Here is a 23,721-nt window from a genome sequence, read left to right on the forward strand (position 1 = left end):
TTTTAAACGAAAAGTCCGACATAAACCAAATTTGGTATATGGGTTCTTTTTTGATGTATAAGATCGAGTTCTTGAACCGGAAGAATCGGTTTACCAGAAGTTGTGCTTTTCCTGATTTTTTATGTAAAAATATGTTGTTTTTTAATTCTTTTACCCTGTATATATTAATTTTTCAAAAAGGTAATACCGGCATTCAAAAGAGCGTAAAAATATTTTTTCTACGAGCGTGCAAAAATGTCTACTTTGGCGCACGCATTTTAGTTTAGAAAGTTTCACTTTTCCGCACGCGTGTTATTTTTCCCCACGCGTGTTAATTTTCCGCACGCGGTTTTTACTTTTCCGCACGCGTGTTAATTTAGATATGTTAATATGGCCTTAAAGTAATTATAATACATGCAATAAACTAATATTTAGATGTTATTTACTAATTAATTTCAAATATATCTTATTGTGTTCCTGTTTTAATGAAATTAACGCGGCAATTTGATGAAATAAAATTATTTTGACATAATATTCGAAAGTCAAATCGGTAGACAATAACAGTCGTTTTGAATCATCGTCATGGAAACCAAGATCGTCCTCATGCTAACTAATTATATTGAAAGTTTGGTTTTGACAACCTTGTCAAAGAATTAATTTGTGTATGTATTTTCATATTAATTAAATTAATTTTGGTAATTTTTTAAAGACTCTTAGAAAAAATATTGTTCCTAACTCTTGCAGAAAGTCTCTTTTCCGCACTCGACTGCTTGCCGAACTCCCGCTTCGCGTCGTTCGGCAAACTGCAGTCGCGTGCGAAAAATGACTTTCTGCACTTGTTAGGAAATAGTATATTGTGCAACAAGTGCAGAAAGGTACTAATTTCTCACGAGTTTGAAAAGTTGCGGTACGAGCGCAAGCGAGTGCCGCAATTCAAACGAGTGAGAAATTACCTTTCTGCACGTGTTTCACACTATACTTTTTCTACAAGCACAGTTTTTCCTAAAAATAAAAATCACAATTTCCAAACGACGATTAATTATAATAGGTACCTATGTGATAAATTTTAAACTGTATTTAATTAATACCTACTAATCAATTTAAATTCCTTATACCTAAATAAATTGCACAGAAATCAGTTAAAAAATTAATGCACTGCCTTAATTTGTTTAAATTTAAACAATTATTACACATTATTGACATTATATTTATGCAGTCACGGATTTACACAAAACCTACTTCATTCGACCTCTCTTGCACAGGTTGCTAAATCCTTATTGGTTATTTGATAATTATAAAATGTTTAATAAGAATAAAATTGTAAAATAAAACAGTTGTAACATCCATAATTTAGTTTCTATGCTATAGTTAAATATAATAATTGTCTTATAGGTTATATATTTGTCTAGAGTTTAACCACGGATGTAAACAGAATATAACGTTACTCAGAATGAGGTAGTCAACTGTGCAGAAAAGAACTTTGCGGCACAGAAACGTCACTTTGCGGCACAGAAACGTCACTTTTCTGCACACTAATGTCAAATATCTTATACTGTGAGAAAATATCAAGTTTGCTAACATAAAACCGTGCAGAAAAGTGCACTTTGAATAGTGGTTGTAGAAAAATAACTATTTTAGGAAATATTTTGAACTTTTTAGTTATGTTAATTACCATGTAATAAATGCATAACTTATAATGCAAATATTATAAGATCTATTGTGTATTTAATGGTAGAATCATATAATTTGGACCACATATACTACACATACAAAGGTTCAAATTTAGACATGAGGCCATCTCAGATTTTGCCTTTTACAAAAAAGGCGGGCATTCAAAATGGCGACTATACATATGTGACTAATAGCACGATAGCTTTTGAACGAAAAGTCCGATTTCAACCAAATGTGGTATATAGGTTCTTTTTTTGATGTGTAGGATCGAGCTTTTGAACCGGAAGAGTCGGTTTACCAGAAGTTGTGTTTTTCCTGATTTTTTAAAATATGTTTTTTGTATTTTCAATTCTTTCACCCTGTATATATTAATTTTTCAAAAAGGTAATACCGGCGTTGAAAAGCACGTAAAAATATTTTTTAGGAAATATTTTGAACTCTTTAGTTATATTAATTACCATTTAATAAATTGATAACGTATCTTCACATGTAGGTACCTATGTGCGGCAGATTCGTGAAAAAAATAATATAAGAATTATTGTGCATTTAATGGTAGAAGTATATAATTTGGACCACACATACTACACATACAAAGATTTAAATTTAGATATGAGGCCATCTCAGATATTGTCTTTTACAAAAATGGCGGGCATTCAAAATAAATCTGCCGCCCATAGGTACATGTGAACATACGGTATGTATTTATTAAATGGTACTTAACATAACTAAAAGGGTCAAAATATTTCCTAAAAAATATTTTTACACTCTTTTTAATCGCGATATTAAAGAAGTGAAAAAAAAACAACATATTTTTACATAAAAAAACAGTAAAAACACAACTTCTGATAAACCGATTCTTCTGGTTCAGGACCTCGATCTTATTCATCAAAAAAATAGCCTACAGTCCCTGGCCATATTATTATGACCACCTATGAATTTTTACAAAAATCAACTATTCCACTAGGAACGTTTTGTTTAAAATATGATTTATGAATTAAATTTTCTGATGTAATGTTTATGTTATACATTAATTATATTATATTTAATAATAAACACCAATAAAACATTTGAAAATATTACATATTTATATACTTTTTAATATTTTGTTGAACTCCTTACTTTAATCAGATGGAAAATATTTGGGAGCTTTTAAAACGAGTATTATCCGATGAAAAGGTCGCTAACGAAATTGTTTTGATTAAAGAACTAATATATCATTGAAAACACAATGACAAATTAAAACAAAAAAAAATTAGCTACATTCAGAGTATGTCAAGACGGATACAAGCGCTAATCAAAGTTAAGGGGGCCCAACACAATATTGAAAAAATAAAAATATGTGATATTTTTAAATGTTTTATTTGTGTTTATTATCAAATATAATACATTTAATAATAAACAGCAATAAACCATTTGAAAATATCACATATTTGCATTTTTTAAATATTTTGCTGAGCTCCCTCTAACTTTGATTACCGCTAGTACCCGTCTTGGCATACTTTGAATGCAGGTAAATTTTTTTTTGCTTTAATTTGTCATTGTGGTGTCAATGATACATTAGTTCTCTAATCAAAGCAATTTCGCTAGTGACCTTTTCATCTGAAATTTCTCGTGTTAAAAGCTCCCAAATATTTTCCATCTGATTAAGGTCAGAAGTTCAACAAAATATTAAAAAAATGTAAATATGTAATGTTTTCAAATATTTTATTGTTGTTTATTATTAAATATATTATAGTTAATGCATAACATTAACATTGCATAACAAAACTAAATTTAAAAATAATATTTTAAACAAAACTTACCTAGTGGAATAGTTCATTTTTGTAAAAATTCCTAGGTGGTCATAATAATATGGCCAGGGAATGTATACACCAAATTTAGTTGAAATCTGACATATCGTTCAAAAGTTATCGTGCTATTAGTCACATATGTATAGTCGCCATTTTGAATGCCCGCCATTTTTGTAAAAGGAACAAAAACTTAGATGGCCTCATACCTAAATTGGAACTTTTATATGTGTATTATTTATGGTCCAAATTATATGCTTCTATTATTAAATGCACAATAATTCTTATAATATTTGCACGAACCTGCCGCACGTAGGTACATGTAAAGATACGTTATGCATTTATTAAATGGTAATTAACATAAATAAAAAGTTCAAAATATTTCCTAAAAAATATTTTTATGCTCTTTTCAATAGCGGTATTAATTTTTTGAAAAATTAATACATACAGGGTGAAAGAATTGAAAAAAGAACAACATATTTTTACATGAAAACCAGGAAAAACACAACCTCTGGTCAACCGATTCTTCCGGTTTTAAGACCTCGATCTTATACATAAAAAAACCTATATACCAAATTTGGTTGAAATCTGACGTCTTGTTCAAAAGTTATCGTGCTCTTAGTCACATACGTATAGTCGCCATTTTGAATGCAAGCCATTTTTGTAAAAAGGAAAATCTGAGATGGCCTCCTACCTAAATTTGGACCTTTATATGTGTAGTATATGTGGTCCAAATTATATACTTCTATCATTAAATGCACAATTGTTTCACATATCGGCTGCACTAATTGGCTCTAAATCAGCGGAAAATAAATAGGCTGGTGGCATTTGAAATAAAGGTTCTCAGAATGATATTTGGCACTTAAAGAGACGAATTGACAAGAGAGTGGGGAAGGCGGCACAATGCTGAATTGGTGAGTCTGTATAGTACTGAAAACATCGTCAGACATATATATAGACCAGGGCGCATCTGTAAAAATATTAGTACATTTGGACGTTGAGAGGTGACTCAAATTTTTTTGCAGAAATTGCTTGAAAATAAATCAAATAATAATATTTGAGTTATCCTCCCTCTCAAAAAGGTCCGGAACATTGTTTAAATAATCAAAATATCAAAAAATTAAGGAAAAATTCGATTTTTCTCTTCGTTTTTTGATTATAACTTTAAAAGTAATTATTTTCGAGAAAAGTTGTACTTACATAAAAGTTGCGTAATTACATGTCCTACAATATAGAATTGGTCAGAAATTTAAAAAATACTCACCCTTGTTGCAAAATAGCAATAATTGCGAAAAAAAACATACAAAAACAAGTATTCGCATTTTACTTTTTTCAACCATTTATGCTACACTTAGGACCTTCATATTTCACCCAGAAAAACTTTATGATACAGTTAAATAATACTATAAATTTCATTAAGATCAGTTCAATAGGTTTTGCAAAATAAATTTTGTAATCCAGCTTTCGCAAAAAAATTCACTTTTCAAAACGTTACAGGACTGAAAATAAAGCAGATATCAAGTTAAATTTTTTTTGCGTATATAAGTGTACTTTACCTTTCATTTGCAATTTTGCAAAATTAAAATCGATTAACACCACGGCGCGGCGTCAGGATTTTTTTTAAATAAACTTTAATTTTTGGTGCTACGCGCAGGACAGCGGATAGTTTGCTCTGATTGGGCATTCCAATGACCTTTGATAATGATTGATACATTTTAATTTTTACTACATTTCGATATAAATAAATAAATTTGTTTATTGCAAAATAAAAACACATACTCTATCCTTTGAAATAACACTTTTATTAGCAAAAACTTTCTTTTCTTCATATATTTTAACTTAGAGAATAAAAGTTTATTATTTTTAAACATATGCAATTGTTTAAACAATATTTCACTAACAATAATAAAATTAGTTTGATTTTTGTGGAATTAAAATATTAAAATACAACAACATATATACTAAAAAATAATATATTAGATAAAGATTGGAAGAAATTTTCGTGGAAATCAACTTGTGTGAATCGAACACCGCTGTCATGCGCGTAGCACCAAAAATTAATGTTTATTTAAAAAAATTTCCGACGCCGTCGCAATTAATCGATTTTAATTTTGCAAATTGCAAATGAAAGGTACAGTACACTTCTATAAGCAAAAAAATTTTCAATTTGCTATCTGCTTTATGTACTGTAACATTTTGAAAAAATGAATTTTTTTGCGAAAGCTGGATTGCAAAATTTATTTTGCAAAATCTATTGAACCGATCTTAATAAAATTTACAGTATTGTTTTACTATATCATAAAGTTTTTCTGGGTGAAATATGAAGGTCCTAAGTTTAGCCTAAATGGTTGAAAAACGTAAAATGCAAATACTGGTTTTTGTATGTTTTTTCGCAATTATTGTTATTTTGCAACTAGGATGACTGTTTTTTAAATTTTTAACTAATTCTATGTTGTAGGAAATTTAATTACGCAACTTTTATGTCAGTACAACTTTTCTCGAAAATTAATACTTTTAAAGTTATAATCAAAAAACGAAGAAAAAAATCGAATTTTTCCTTTATTTATTGACATTTTGATTATTTAAACAATGTTCCGGACCTTTTTGAGAGGGAGGATAACTTAAATATTATTATTTGATTTATTTTCAAGTAATTTCTGCAAAAAAATTTGAGTCACCTCTCAACGTCCATCTCAAAACAGATGCGCCCTGGACTAATAAAAATTAACCGGATAAGATGAGCGGGTCATGTGGTAAAATGAGAGGAAGACAGTGTTTTTTGAGAGACCAGACGGTAGAGGATCAATAGGCCTTTCCAGAAGAAAAAGGAAGACTGATGTTGAAGTTAGTTTATCTTGGATTGGGGTACAACAATGAGAAATGGAAGTGCAAGATCGTAGAATATGGAAGGCCATAGTCGATGCGGCGAAGACTCACCCCGTGTTGTAAAGCCAGTCAAGAAGAAGAAGGATATTCTCGAAACTTCTGTAGTTTCTGAATATACGTTTTGGAGACAGTGTTTTTTAGTGTTTATCGTTAAGATCCAAAAATGTAATTTTCGAGATTAAAATTTTAAATTACCTATAATTTGAATACCAAATCGCCGGTACCCAAAATAGATTACTTAATTATGTAGTTATAGATTCATGAATATACCCCTGACGTGCATTAAACCTTAGGCAGGCCGCACATCAAAGAAACATGAAACGTGAAACATGAAACAAATAAATTGTAAAAAAGTAAGCGTTTCATGTGATAAGCTAATCGATAAAACAAAAATAAAATTTGTATAGTCGGCAATGGATAGTGACGTGGTCGTTGCTGTCGGCGCCGCTCTTTAATTGCTTTTTAATATCAAAGAAACGTGAAACATGAAACAAATAAATTGTGAAGAACGAAACCGTTTCATGTTATATAGTGTAGGAAACAAAGGTTGAACTTCGCAAATAAGTCCGGTGATATTTTTTTTTCAGTATATCAAGGGGTGCTTTTAATGAGACTAACTTTTTCTTAAAAGATTTCGCCCCGGAACACCCATTTTCATCCCTTTTAGTTTGTCGTTTTTGCGAAACGTAGCCCTTCCTGTACGTCCTTGCAAAAAAGTCCTCAATAGAAATATGAAGAGGACTATATTTCCTACAATTTATTCCGCGACAGCATATATCTATCACACACCGTTTAGCGGAGGTGGCGCCCCAAAGTTGACAAGTTTTTAAAAAAGATGTTTTAAAAAAAATTATTTTCCCTAACCGTAATGGGAACCAAGAAGCGGCAATTAATCACAAATAAATGTCCGATTTTTTGGTATAGGTATCATTTAAGGGCAATTGTCCATTTTTATTAGGTGACATGATTACAAGGTGTTAAACTTTAAAAAGCTCCTTTTTATATATACCATCTGAACCGCTTATGCTAGTGTAAAAAAACTTTTAACGATTACCCATGTACAAGTATTATTTACAAATTTGTATAATTCACCCCCATATTTTCCCCGAAACCACTCCCAAAAGAAAGGAAAATAAATAAAGGAAATATGCAAAAATTGACTCTGGGCCACCACTGTGGCTTTAAGGCGCAAAGAAGATATAATATAGGTCATAATATGTAGCAGACAGTGTGTTCTTTTATTTGTCATAAGTATATTATTAATAAAATGAATAGGTGACGAAAAAAAAACAAAAACTGGAGCCCGCCAAAGCATTTCTGAGGTTTGCGGCGCCACTGTGCCGTAACGATTGCTTATACGAAAAAAATGCATAAGACCTTATTTGTAGAACAAATGGTGGTCTTTAATACTGTATAAGCGTTGTTTCAATAAAATATATAGGTAATGAGAAAATCATAAAAATATGCTCGCCAAACTTATTTTCAGGGATAGGGGTAGTTTCCGCAGGGATGTTGCAATAACCATAATATATAAATGTATTTATAAAAAACCCTACTGATGGAGTAGGATTTTCCCTACCCTCTTTAAAGGAACGAAAATGGGTATTCCGGGGCAAATCTTTTAAAAAAAGTTAGTCTCATAATAAGCACCCCTTGATATACCAGAAAAAAATAATACCGGACTTGTGTAGAGTTTGCGAAGTTTAATCTCTATTTCCTACACTAATATACTAATCAAAGAAACAAAAATAAAATTTGTATAGTAAATAATGGAAAGTGATGATGGCGAGGTCGTTGCTGTTGTGGCAACTCTTTTATTACTGTCCAAAAATCATAACCATAGTACATAATATTTGGTTGCAAACAAATTAAATAATCATCTTGCTAAATTTCAATCATTTTATAGAATGAGTATTCAAACATTTACATTGTTTTATTGTGGGTCCTGGTATAAAAAACTATATTTTCTTGTTATTGTCTATTCGAGTACCGCTTCAGGTTTTAATTATTGTACAACTCTTCGTTTTGCTCCACCACAGTATCCAATACAATATTAAATCCTTGGTCGGCATTCATTTTACGCATGTAATTAATTAGTTAAAACAATGAAACTGATATCGAAAAATAGAACACGTCCTATTTCATGAAACAAGTTTCAAGAAGATAAAAATGTTTCGTGGGCATGAATCACACTCGTTTCATAGATATGCGGACGTCTATTTATTTAGCAGTGTTTTATTTCCATGAAACGTGTTTACGTTTCATGTTTCTTTGGTGTGCGCCTTCGGAAGATAAAAATATTTCACACGCATGAATCACACTCTTTTCATTGGTATGCGGACTTATATTTGTTTGGCATTGTTTTATTTTCATGAAACGTGTTTCAAGTTTAATGTTTCATATTTTACGTTTCATGTTTCTTTGATATGCGGCCTGCGTAACGCTGCTACAGGTATCTGCTTATGTTTTGAGGTATACAGGGTGAGGTAGATAAACGGCCAATTAGAGATATTGGTACTATCAATGTACTAAGTACTATTAAGTATAAAATGTGGAACTAAAGGTTACTGAATCATGAAAATTGGAATGAAGGGGTTTTGAAGAGTAAACTATTTAAAGAAAATATTTTCATCCATTTACTAATTTGGGTTGTAACTTCCGGTATAATAGGACATGGAGGGTCTTCAATCTATGTGAAAGAGGGTGTTGTTTGGAAGGAACGTTCTAATATATGTTCTCAATCTGAGAAATATAATTTTGAAGTGAGTGCTGTTGAAATAGACTATTGCCTTTTTAATTGTGTTGTGTTGTATATTTATCTGCCTGGACGTGGCTCTATTGATGTTTTTATGTCAAAACTGGATCTAATACTTGATGTGCTAGTCTCCGAAGGTAAGGCTATAATATTAACAGGTGATTTTAATATAGATTTCAAATCAAATTCACTAAGTAAGCAGAACTTGGTAAATGTTTTAGATTCTTATGGCTTAACCGTAACTGTGAATGATTATACAAGAGTAACTGCAACTAGTAAAACTCAAATTGATTATATTGCTACAAACATAAATCACCAACAAAAAACAATCGTTGTGGAAGGTTTTATCTCTCTGATCATCGTGCGCAATTGTTCCAATGTAGCATTAACACAGACAATGATGCCTATATATTCATCCGTTCATATAGTGAAAGGAACATAAATCGTTTTGTTCAAACCTTTGAGTCAACAATTTGGTCAGAGGTATTTAATACAATTTCTGCTGAGGATAAATCATTAGCTTTTTTAAATACTATCCAAAATTACTTTCGGTCCCATTTTCCACTACTTAAATGTAAACCTAAAAAATGTACACGTTCGAATTGGTTTACGCAGGAACTGTACAATTTAAGGGATCAGCTAAAACTTTTAGAAACGATCTGTCAGCAAAATAGTAATCTTAGGCCAGTCCTTCATTTGGCAAAGACAGAATATTCAATAAAATTAAAAGCAGCTAAAAGTAGTCACTTCATGAGACAGTTAAACGAATCATCAAATAAAATGAAATGTATTTGGCATTTAGTAAACTTAACAGTCGGGAAACAAAACAACTCAAAAGTACCTAGTGATAATAATAATAATTTAGCAGACAAATTTAACCACCATTTTGTTGAAATGGCTCCAAAGTTACTTGCCGCTTTGGATCCTACTAAAATAGGTGGGTTTACATCAGCATCAAAAAACCGTAATAGTTGTTCTATGTTTCTATATATCCAACTAACCCACAGGAAATAACTAGTGTAGTCGGAAGTTTTAAATCCAAACACAGTTGTGGTTTTGATCAGATTCCCCTAAGTTATTAAAACAATGCATTCACGCTTTCGCAGATCCACTGACGGATATTTGTAATGCCTCTTTTCAACAAGGAATATTTCCTAGTATGTTTAAACTATCTATTGTAATCCCTTTATTCAAAAATGGTGATAAAGATGACCTTAACAACTACCGTCCCATAAGTATCTTATCTGTGTTTTCAAAGATAATTGAAACTCTGGTTTATACTAGAATAAACGCATTCCTAAAAAAGCATAGTGTCTTGCATAATTTTCAACATGGTTTTACATCTTCTAAGTCTACAACTACACCTCTTGCAAATTTCGTCAGCTTAGTGCTGGATGCTTTGGACAGACGAGAGAAGGCATGTGGTTGATTTCTCGATTTGTCCAAGGCTTTTGATACTTTGGATCATAATTTGTTGCTAATAAAACTTGAGGGGATTGGTATTCGTGGTGTAGTTCTAAAATGGTTTACTTCCTACCTAGAAAATAGAAGACAAAAAGTGAAGATAATATCTAATGGACTTGTAAACGAATCAAACACATTGGATATCCATTATGGTGTCCGTCAGGGTAGTCTATTGGGTCCTCTACTTTTTATAGTATATATTAATGATATAGCTTTGATAACTAATTCACTGAGTGGAGTTAACATCATCAGTTATGCGGATGATACCAACATTCTAGTCACAGCAACACCCGATCAAAATTTGCAAAATAAAACTACACAGATACTATCCACCATCAACAGTTATTTCTTATCCAACAAACTAGTTTTGAATGAAGAGAAATCAAAGTATATGATTTTCACGTCAAATAATTTATTAAACTATCAAGCCACTATACAAGCAGCAATAGATAAAACAGACTGCACGAAGTTGCTGGGGGTCCTGTTAGACAGTAATTTTAAATGGTCAAACCACATTTCTAATTTGAAATCCAGATTAAGTAGCGCATGTTATGCACTGAGAATTCTTTCACGTCTCTTTAATACATCAATATTAAAAACAGTATACTTTGCCCATTTTTACTCAATAGCCAAATATGGCATTGAAGTCTGGGGTTGTACCTCTGAATTAGAGCAGATATTCGTACTTCAGAAAAGAGCTATTAGGATAATATATAAAATGAAATTTAGAGATTCTTGTAGAGGCATCTTCAGACAAAATAATATTCTTACAATTCCTGGTCTGTATATATTTTCGTGTATAATGTATTTACATTGCAAAATTTATGAATTCAATAAATTTCAATTTAACCAAGTTTATTCAACAAGATTCAGAGACAATCACTTTATGCTTCCACAACATCGTTATGTTTTGTTGGAAGGTAGCAGACATTATGCAGCCATAAGTTTCTTTAACAAATTGCCAATAGATATACGAATGAATTTACATCAGCCAAACTTTCGGAGGTGTGTACATCAATACATTTGTGAGCTAGAGCCATATTCTAAAAATAACTTTTAAGTATTTTTTGTCGTATTTATTAATTTATATACTTTTAAGATGTACATTATATGTCTGTAATTTTGACTTGTCTCATACATGTACAACTTTGTATAATGTCGCATGTGATAAATAAATTTGACTTGACTTGACTTGACTTAATAGGAAGTGGCAAATAGATCAAAATATTTTCACTAAAGAGTTCACTTTTCAAAAACCCTTAATTCCAATTGTCATGATTTAGTTACCTTTAGATCTCGTGATATTTTTAATTGGCCGTTTATCTGTCTCACCCTGTATACTGCAAAATAAAAGCTTGATCGTTTAGTCAGTTTCATTTGGTTTATATTTTTAAACATATCAATTTTATCTTTTTTTACAGTCGCAGCTAAAGAAATGACGAAAATGGATTAATATTTATTTTTTCTGTAAAACAAAATAACTTAGTGCAATAATTAACAAAGCTGGGTCTTGTCAGTGTCAAAAAGATAATGTTGCAATATAATAATTAATTAATAAGAATCCGCAAGGAAGAATTTCTTGTAGCTGGCTGTATACCATTAATTACAAGTAAATTTAATGAAAAATTTTACTTTATAAAAGATATAATTATTTAAATACCCTTAAAATGGCAAGTATAAAAAATAAGTATAACCGTATTAGTGAAGACAAAAGTTAAAATTGAAATGTTAAAATGACCAAGTTAAAAAACAAATAGTCCAGTCGGGTTAGACGAATAACAGGCCTAACCTTGCATTAGGAGCTGCCCCAAATTTTATTCTTCTAATCTTTAGGGAGGGTCAATATTAGTATAAATTTAAAATCTCGACTGAATTCCACCGTTGCGTTAGCCGCCATCTTGATTTTAAATGAGAACCGTTTTTGCTCAATATCTCCGCCATTTTAAATTTTTTGACAAAAAGTGTAGAAACTGAAATTGTTGAAAATACGATTTTCTATAATTTCATTAATTATAATTTTTTTCGTGCGGTCGATATTTTCCGAGTTATGAGGGGAAAATTGTGAGAGTTGGAGCATAATTATTGAATTATTGAATTATCTCGTTTATTATTAGTTTTACAACAAATATGTACCTATACAAAAATGAAGAGAATTAAATTCTACACAATTTTGATCTCCTTAATTTTTTTGCTAAAATTAATATTTAAGGTAGTACGTATACAATATTTACGCCATTTTCAACTAAAATTGTGCAAAATAAAATTTCCTACAATTTCTTTTTAACAATTTTTTTCATCCGGTTGATATTTTCCGAGTTACATGGGAAAATAATAAAAAGTGGTGGGGGAAGCATAATTATTGAATTGAATTCTGTTTCCGAGCTGCCCCAAATTTTATAATTCTATCCTTTAGCAGAGATCAATAGTAGTGTAAATTTAAAATCTGGACTGAATTCCGCGGTTGCATTAGCCGCCATATTGATTTTAAATGAGGACTGTTGTTGCTTAATATCTCCGCCATTTTCAACTTTTCAACCTAAATGGTGGGAAAGAAAATTGTTGAAAATACGATTTCCTACAATTTCTTTTGCACAATTTTTTTATACGATCAATATTCTCCGAGCTAAGGGGGAAAATAATGGAAGCGGAGGGGAAGCATAATTATTGAATTGTCTCATTTATTATTAACTTTACGACATAATTGTCCATAAACAAAAATAAAGAGAATTATATTTTATACAATTTTTGAAACTCCCAATGAGACATCAACCGAACTACGTATTCGCGGTGTGCAAGTACTTGGAAGGGATTCGTGAAACGATTGTGCGCGAATAGCGGAGAAATATTGCAACTTTCTTAAATAATTCATATTGTCAATTGAAATTGTCAAATTGACGTACATTTCATATCTACTGTCATTAAAGGAGAAAAATTATATGTTGTTCCACAATATTGATATGATATGCAATTATTATATAAAGGTAAATTTAATTAATTGTATTTTGCTTGCAGTACTGCATTTTAATAACTAATTTTATTTACTAGATACAATTGTTTACGTTTTCATCACATAACCTGAATCTTATTTTTTCTTCTTATTATTTTTTTGGGCTATGGCCTTGACAATTATCCAGCAACCAGGACTAACGTAATTGGTCAATACAATTAAAAGTGCGAATAAAAGTGCAGAGCGTAGAAATAGGTGTCGCTTTGCGCAACTTGCACGGTCCCAATATAAAAGACATAAAAAGACATTATATGCATTAAGTTCACTTAATTTTATTAACTAGCGGGTTTGATAAGTTGAATTTGTCTGTTTATATTTTAAGTTTTATGTCAGCTAATATATCGTGATGTTTCAACAATTTTTTTTTTAATTTTGGTCCCTGTTGGGGGGATTTTTCCATTTCCCCCCCTTGTAGACCGGCCACTGGTTCTCTCGAAAAATTGTAGTAAATCGTAATTGCAACAATTTCAGTTCCTACACTTTTTGTCGAAAAATTTAAAATGGCGGAGATATTGAACAAAACCAATTGCTACAAAATCAATCAGGTCTTACGCTCGCACTTTTACCACATACGTACTAACTTAAATATTGATTTTATCAAAAAAATGTACGGCATCAAAATTGTACAGAATTTAATTCTCTTTATTTTTGTATAGGTATATATTTGTTCTAAAACTAATAATAAACGAGATAATTCAATAATTCAATAATTATGCTACAACTCTCACTATTTTCCTCTCATAACTCGGAAAATATCGACCGCACGAAAAAAATTATAATAAATGAAACTATAGAAAATCGCATTTTCAACAATTTCAGTTTCTACACTTTTTGTCAAAAAATTGAAAATGGCGGAGATATTGAGCAAAAACGGTTCTCATTTAAAATCAAGATGGCGGCTAACGCAACGGCGGAATTCAGTCGAGATTTTAAATTTACACTAATATTGACCCTCCCTAAAGATTATAAAAATAAAATTTGGGGCATCTCCTAATGCAAGGTCAAATGCTATCCCGACTGGGCTAAAAGTTTGGTTATACTTACATACAGGCTTAACATGTTGACCCACCCAAAAATACAGAGGTTAAAAAGATAAAATATAAAGATATTAAATATTAAATATGATAAAAAAAGGCATTAAATAAGACTTTAATAATTAATAATCTTGTATATTTATGTTTCTTGCATATTTGCTTGAACATGTGTAGAGGAAAGGATGCAAATATGGGCTACCCATTTTGTTTTTCTTTGTAAAAAAAGAATAAAAATTCTATTTTATTTCCAAAGGTACGTAAGAATACCTACATTTAGTTACTTATAACCTGCCCAAAGTCCAAATTGATTAAAAAATATACAACTGTTTTAAATGTACAAATAATGAAAAATTGTACTTTTGCGCCGTTTGAATAATGATCCTAAATATGGGCTACCCCGAAAAATGTGTCTTAAATTTGTGTGAAGTGAGATAAATGTGTGACAAATATATTTTAATATCTAAAATACAAAAAGTCCATTAAATAACTCATAGGCTAAAACTATTTGCAAAAGTCACACACATAGGTATTCTTCTTTTTCGGCCCCAGCGCACTCGTTATGTGCCCAAAAATGACACATGAAGCACTTGACCGATATTTCACCAACATTATCCTCTGAAAAAAGTGCTTCGCAAAACATACACGTTACGTCAGCTGCGTCTTGTGGAGGCTGTGTAGAAGGAAACTCATTGTAATCGCTCTCATCATTTGCAGGCACATATTCCTCCTCATTCTCGCTACTAGAACCCGATTTCTTTTTTTGGTCCTTTGTGACTTTGGTAACCTGCTTACGTTTTCCTTTTTTTATTTCTTTTCCTTTCCTTTTTTCTTTGCCTTTTCCTACTTCGTTTTGCCTACATTGCTACATTGTTCTAAATATGGGCCACTAGCCCATATTGTAAACACGCTTGCTTTGCACAACAAAAGAAGTTATGTCTAAAAGCAGACAATTTGAAGAAAACTCATTAGCATATATCAAAGACTAATAATAGAGCTTCAACGTGACACAGATGTTTTTTTAAAATTCGTGTTTATTTTTAAATACTGGAATTTATCAACTTACCCGAAAAAGTTTTGACACTCACACCAACCGACAAACAATTATTAAAAACTGGGAAATATCTACCACAGTGGTGCCATCGCTACGGTGATAGTTTAACTTCGTCAAATACCGTTTGCAATAGTCAAAATGTAGAGATCTGCAACGAATAGCTGTGAAACCCACCTAGCCCATATTACAAGACCAGCCCATATTTGCAGCCTTTCCTCTACACAATGTACACCAAATTTAGAATGAACTAATGTGGATGTAATCTTTGGTGTGATATATTTTTAGCATTACATATGATATCATTATGCAAGGCGCACATTGAGACACATGCGACACAAGCTACGCATGGCAGTACACACCACGTTTCTGTATCCTGTGGCCAGCATTGAATGCCCGCATATTAAAGGCGGGTTGACATTACTAGTGAATAACGAACGTGGCTCACACTTACGTACTTTGCCAGTGCTATTGTTAGATATTTTATTATCTACTTTCAAACTCGAGCAGCACATTTGTATCTATGCATTGCATAAATACAAATGTACTGCTCGAGTTTGAAAATAGATAACAAAATATCTAACAATAGCACGGGCAAAATGTGTAAGCGTGAGCCACGTTCGTTAGTCACTAGTAATGTCAACCCGCCTTAAAACATAGGGCAGCGTAGTCCACGAATGCCCCCAAAAAAGATGCGTCGCTCAGTGTTCGAGACAAAGATATCGTGTGCGTGCGTGCTCGGTAGTAAAATGCAGGAACTGTGTGACAATATGCGTTTAACCGACTCAGCCCATTAATTTCGTGCAATGTACTGTTTGTCCTGCCCTGCGTGGGTTGTGTAGCATGTGTCTCAATGTGCGCCTTCCCTTAACGTTGTTGCTTAGCTACTAACTTTCAGTGTGCTTGTACATCATTTTCTACACAGTACGTTTTACACTACTTTTCAAAAATAAAAGTATTTTCGGCGCTTTCTAAATTGGCAGTAAGCTTCAGCTAGCGTTAGTGTGTTATACGAAACCATGCACTCAAAACTATCTTCGTTCGCAGAAGGGGGTTATGAGTCTTCATACTCCCGAAGAGCGGGCTCTACAGAAGGCGGTTTGTCTAGCTCAAGATATAGCTCGGAGATTAGTTCGAGCAAATATGGTACAGACTCTAGCCTCACCGGAAGAAGCAGTAAATATGAAAGCCTTTCTTCCAAATACGCAAACAAATATAGTACGGATCTTGGTGATTCTTCAGCTTTAACTTCAAGCTACAGCTCTAGAAAAGCACTTGGTGGTGACGACGATGTGACATCGAGCTATACATCCCGCAAAGCACGTGGTGAAAGTGAGCTAACCTCAAGTTATAGTTCCAGAAAGGCGCTCGGAGATGGCGACAATGACTACAGCTATACAAGAAAGAGCAGATATTCAGTAGATGATGATGACGGGGGTAGTAGTTACAGTTATTCCAGGAAAGTAACTAAAGACGGAGACGATGGTGACGCCTATAGTTCCTACTCTAAAAGGTCTTCGAGATCCCTCACAAGAACAGAAGGATTAGGAGATGATGATTCTTACACTTTCTCTAGAAGAAGTATCAAGTCTAGAACAGAAGGTATAGGGGACGGTGACAACTATTCCGTGAGAAGATCTATAAAAACTTCAGTTGAAGGTACTGGTATCGAACCAACTGAAACCAATGATACCTACAGTTATAGCTCCAAGAGAGGTCTAGGCGCCGATCTTGGTTCTAAATATTCGATCAGATCTGTATCGATAGAGGAAGAAAAAAGCGATACGGACGAACTGCTATCTAAATACTCCAAATATGCTATAAACAAGAAACTAAACGAAGATGAGGAAGAAGACAAATATGCCAAATACACCAGAAAATATTCGAGAAACGAATCAATAACTGATAAAAAGGATGAGGACGAGAACAAATACACAAGAAAGTATTCAAGAACCTCGTCTAGAGAACCTAAAAAGGACGATGAGGAAGATCCGTATGAGAAATACGCCAGAAAGTACTTGAGAAGAGATTCACAGCTAGATGAGCAAAATAAAAGCAGAAGATCAGAATCACATGAAAGAAAATCTAGATATTCAGATCATGAAGGGGGTAAGTTATGTTTTCTTCAAGTACATAGTGGATAAGATGTTTCTTTTTCTTTTTTTATATTATTTTCTTCTTTTTTTATTCCTATGAAATAAATGTCATGTGTTTATAGCACGCAGCGAAATATAATGCCTGGCATACAAAATTATATGCAGATATACACTTAAATGACACACAGATACACTGATCATTATCCATGTTCATTGTGCTGTCAAATTATTTAGCCTCATTAATTAAATAAAGATGTTGTCTTTTTTGACTACTCTTAATTTTTTTAAATGTGAAATAAATAATAAATTGACATAGTCAAAATATTTTAGAGACTTTCAGTTATAATATGTGTTGTTCTGAAGCTATTTCCTTTAGTCCTGTCGCCAGGGGGGTACAACGGCCTCGTTAATTCAGATGGACTTACTCAAGGTTTTTTTATGTATTTTGACCCGTAGAACACGAATTTTTTGGGTAACAGTTGATCCGGATGTCGATAAGATTGTTATAGACCAAGAACTTGAGGAATCAAATAACAGCGATTTTTGGCAAAACAAAACAATATTTTGTATTTTTTGGGCCATTTTAAGTAAAAAATATTTCTACAAGTTTTTTCGTAGGATGCACAGTTTTCGAGATAAACGCGGTTGAACTTTAAAAAAATCGAAAAACTGCAATTTTTGAACCCGAATAACTTTTGATTAAAAAATAAAATAGCAAGTCTGCTTACCGCATTTGAAAGTTTAAGTCAAATTATATCGGTTTTGATTATTTGCATTGGTAAAAATTTATTTTTTTATTGTTTAACAAAGCTATAAACACGTAGGGTTTCCCGTGCTTTTACATGCGTTTTAACGCATGTAACGTAGAAATAGTCTTGATTGCACTAGTACCTATTCTACCTACTCGTTCGATTTTAAATGAGAAATCATAGAAACATCACTCACGCACTAGTTGTTTGTAGCTTTGTTTAACAATAACACAATAAATTTTTAGCAATGCAAATAATCAAAACCGACATAATTTGACTTGAACTTTCAAAGGCGCTTAGCAGAATTGCTATTTTATTTTTTAATCAAAAGTTATTCGGGTTTAAAAATTGCAGTTTTTCGATTTTTTGAAAGTTCAACCGCGTTTATCTCGAAAACTCTGCATCCTACTAAAAAACTTGTAGAAATATTTTTTGCTTAAAATGACCCAAAAAATACAAAATATTGTTTTGTCTTGCCAAAAATCGCTGTTATTTGATTCCTCAAGTTCTTGGTCTATAACAATCTTATCGACATCCGGATCAACTGTTACCCAAAAAATTCGTTTTCTACGGGTCAAAATACATAAAAAAAACTTGGGTAAGTCCATCTGAATTAACGAGGCCGTTGTACCCCCCCTGGCGACAGGACTACTTGTGGCATTTTTATAATCAACTATTTTCAATGGGAAATAAGCCACAATTTTACCAAAAATATGATTTTATTAACGTTTCGACGCCCAAGTCGGGTGTCGTTGTCAAAATACAAAATAATACTAAATTAAACAAAAATGTTCTTGCTTAGTAAAAAATTCTTCTAATAATTTATTTAATCTGACTCATTTATATCGGAATTCAGACATGTATTATAAAAGACTAAGTTTTGTAAAAGACTAAGAGTAAGTAGAAAACTTTAAAATGATATTGCCAATATTGATGAGTTGCGTTCCTGGGACGACTTTACTAAAAGATAGTTCATTTGATTACATATAATATTGCATGTAGTCAAATGAACTATCTTTTAGTAAAGTCGTCCCAGGAATGCAACTCATCAATATTGGCAATATCATTTTAAAGTCTTCTACTTTAAAATGTATAATACATGTCTGAATTGCCGATATAAATGAGTCGGATTAAAGAAATTATTAGAAGAATTTTTTACTAAGCAACAAAATTTTTGTTTAATTTAGTATTTTGTATTTTGACAACGACATCCGACTTGGGCCTCGAAACGTTAATGAAATCATTTTTTTTGGTAAGATTGTGGCTTATTTCCCATTGAAAATAGTTGATTATAATATATGTGATACTTTGTAAAATATTTAGTAAAACTTTTTAATCGATAATAAGCGGTATTGAAATAGTAATTGCTTAAAACCAAGAAGATTTCAATTTGAAAAATTTTTGGGATTGGAACCATATTTTCCATATAAACTGAGCTACATTTCTGGAAGGAACAACGAGATTAGTGAGTTGTAAAACCTCAGAGAGTGTCAGGACTAAACATGTCCAAAGGTTAAAAGGCACAAAAGCAAATAGGAACATTGTGCAATGGACAACAAGCGTATGAAAAGAAGGAAAACCCAGAGCCAAATTAGACCAAATGAAAAGCCAAAACTAGAAAAATACCATAAATATACAGAGTGTTTAATTAAGAATTGTTCATGTAGTAACTGGAGAAACATTAGCACAAAATACGAAAATTTAACCTAAAATACTTAAGTCGAATATTCTTCCTTACCGAGATACAGAGTGTTTAATTACAAATATTCTAAAATAATTTTAGCCCATTGTTTAACACCTTCCAATATATTTTGTTCAAACTTTACAAACAGTTTACACATGTTAGGTTACTTTAACTTGTGTTAAACGCTAGTTTTTCGCTGTTACCAGAGAAAAACACCTGTTACAAACAACTGTTACAGGCTGTAGGGATATACATATACTTCCTTTTTCCCCTTTTCCCTCCACACAATCTACGCCACTCTCCTAATAATCATTTCAGTATGTTTTTTTTATTTTTCGTTGCTTTTTACGTAAACATCATCCGTTTGTCTTAATGCGACAGAGTAATTAGTTTTCATGTTTTTTGCGTTTAAAAATAGTGATTCAATAAGATTATTATTTTAAACAATATTCAATAAGATTATGTTTGTGGTTAAGGGCATAGGTGCAAAATGTCGCCTGTCAAAATGATCAATGTGTTTTAAATGTGTATCCATTTTTTCGAATCTTGAGAAAACTAATAAATATTTTTGAAAAATTTAACCGCAGAATGAAAGATTATATTTTTACTGAGGGCCGAAAGTCCCTGAAAACTCCTTTAATGTTTATTTTAATAAGTTACAGGGGTGAAAATAAAAGAGAAAATTTAGTGTGATTTTTAATTGCAAATATTTCATTCAAAAGAAACTTTTTATTTATTTTAAGGGACTAATTCGGCCCTCGGTAATAACGTAATCTTTCATTCTGAGTTTATTTTTTTATTAATTATTAATAGTTTTCTCAGGATTCGAAAAAAGTGAATACATTTAAAACACATTGAAAATTTTGACAGACGACATTTTGCGCCTTTCCCTTTAAAATACATTAATCTTATTGAATCCATTATCTTTATCCATTAACTTGAAAACTACTTACTATATCGGATTGAGACACAAGGATGATATTTACGTAAAAAGTAACGAAGAATCAAAAAGACATACTGAAATGATTATTACGGCATTGGCGTAGATTATGAGGGGGAAAGGGGGAAAAGGAAGTAAATATCTTTTAAATTAGCAAAAACTATCTTTTAACACTAGTTAAAGTACCTTAACATGTGTAAACTATTTGGCAAGTTTAAACAAAAAATATTGGAAGGTGTTAAAACAATGGGCTAAAATCATTTTAGAATATTCATTGTAATAAAACACTCTGTATCTCGGTAAGGAAGAATATTTTATATTACTGACAAAAATTGACACATTTAAGATAACACTGAGTAAGAGTAATCCTCCTACCTGACGGTCATTTTGGTCATTGAATCTTATCGTAAGCGGCAAAACATGCAAACGTAACCGACAAGATTTATGGTGCTTACTATAATCTGTCGGTACTACCTTGCCGTTTACGATACCAAAGGCACAAAATGAGCTTGGAATGCGGTGGTTACGATAAAAATTAAATTAAATTTTAGACACTTAGGATGTTATTATGGGAAAAATAATTTTGAATTAGCTGTAAACTATCGTAAGGAACCATTTAAGATAAAAATCCCATTTTCGGAAAATTGATGCTTACGATGTTTTGTCAAAATACCGTCGATATTTTGTGCTAAGGTTTCTCCAGCTACTATATGGGCAATTCTTAATGAAACACCCTGTACCTACCTGTATACATAATAGAGAGAGTGGATCAAAAATCTGAAAACGCCTAATTATCTCTTAAATGGATGATCCTAGTTGTACAAAAACCGATACCCTTTGTATCCTAGATACTCTATTCTGGTTAGGTATCTCCTAAAAATATAAAAATATACAGGGTGCTTCATTAAAAATAAAGGTTATGGAATATGCTGGACTTGCGTGAATCACTTTGTACATTTAAATTTATATTTTGAAAGCGGATGGTTAAATTTAAAAGTTGACGTGTCCAAATGTTTTTTATAAATTGTATAAAATAAGAACATAAACAAATTGTTTACAAGTGGTTTCCACACTTTGTAATTTTAAGAGGAAATAGTAGCGATCAACAGGTAGCAAAAAGGCGTTCCAAGATTGCGGCTGTAATTTTGAATATTTTAAATTTGAAAAATATATTAATATGTGGAAATTACCCTGTAATTAAATACAATATTAAAAAAACGAGCCTGTACCGCCATTAAGAAGAACAAAAAAATACACTTTCTTCATATAAACTTTTTTATCTGATGCCTAGATTTTGTGTCATTTTGGAACTACTAAAATTTTTTATTTCATTAGTAGTTCCAAAATGACACAAAATCTAGGCATCGGATAAAAAAGTTCATTTGAAGAAAGTGTATTTTTTTGTTCTTCTTAATGGAGGTACAGGCTCGCAATAATAAAAAAACGAGCCTGTACCGCCATTAAGAAGAACAAAAAAATACACTTTCTTCAAATAAACTTTTTTATCCGATGCCTAGGTTTTGTGTAATTTTGGAACTACTAAAATTTTTTATTTCATTAGTAGTTCCAAAAGACACAAAATCTAGGCATCGGATAAAAAAGTTTATTTGAAGAAAGTGTATTTTTTGTTCTTCTTAATGGCGGTACAGGCTCGTTTTTCTAATATTGTATTTAATTACAGAGTAATTTCCACATATTAATATATTTTTCAAATTGGGCTCTGTACTGCCATTCTTTATTATATTACGAATATGTGTGCCAAAAATCTCGAAAAAATATTCAAAATTACAGCCGCAATCTTGGAACGCGTTTTCGCTACCTGTTGATCGCTACTGTTTCACCTTAATATTTCACATTATAGACACTACGTGATATAATTCGTTATGATCAAGCCGTTAATGAGTTTTTAAAAATATAAAAAATATACAGTATAGCTTGTGGACTAAGTGGACTAAGCTAGGCTTACGTGGATCTCCCTGTACATTTAAATTTAATTTTAATAAGCATATTTACATAAAAATCGACGAATCTCAGCGTTTTTCATAATTTTTACAATAAGGACACAAATAATCTTATTCGAAGTGAGTTCCACCCTATATATTATTATGTAGACGAAGTAAGGAATTCTTTGGGGTGTAACAAATTCATCAAAGTATTATGAGAACTACAGGAGACCTGTTAAAAATAAAATATGGTTTTGATCCCAAAAACGATTTAAACGATCCAAAATATAATCTTGCTAAAACATAGGTTTCTTGTATTAGCCCAATAAATGACCGTTTTGGAGTGTAATTTCCAGGGGCAACTCCGAATTGCATGAAAATTTGGATTTAGGTTCTACTTACCCTCCACTTCAAAGTTGAATTTGTGCCGTTGGTTGCTTTTACTTGGGGGGTGACAGTTACCCCTTCTCTTGGGGTGAAAAACGCGTATTTAAAATAAGGCCGGAAATGAATAAATTGACTTATTTTAAGCACCTTTTGTACTATAAAGTTTTTTACGTAAGTCAATACTTTTCGAGTTATTCGCGATTTAAAATGTTGATTTTTTGACAAAAAAACTACGTTTTCAGACCGTTTTTCCCAAATACCTCAAAAAGTAAATATTTTATCAAAAAAAAT

At 31.7% G+C, this 23,721-nt stretch overlaps 1 protein-coding gene across 11 annotated transcripts in view; it reads left to right on the forward strand.

Moving 5' to 3' along the window:
• The window catches only part of LOC114333136 (obscurin), a 615,016-nt gene that overhangs the window by 371,013 nt on the left and 220,282 nt on the right, over nucleotides 1-23,721 (forward strand). For 10 of the 11 annotated variants that reach the window (XM_028283003.2, XM_028282967.2, XM_028282979.2 and 7 more), the window contains one exon: nucleotides 16,679-17,740. The exons of the other annotated variant lie outside the window; for it this stretch is intronic. In XM_028283003.2, the coding sequence (XP_028138804.2) occupies nucleotides 16,679-17,740 (1,062 nt within the window). The remainder of the gene's footprint in view (nucleotides 1-16,678; nucleotides 17,741-23,721) is intronic. 11 annotated transcript variants of the gene reach the window in all.

Source organism: Diabrotica virgifera, chromosome 1 (assembly GCF_917563875.1).
Source record: "Diabrotica virgifera virgifera chromosome 1, PGI_DIABVI_V3a".
NCBI lineage: Eukaryota > Metazoa > Arthropoda > Insecta > Coleoptera > Chrysomelidae > Diabrotica > Diabrotica virgifera.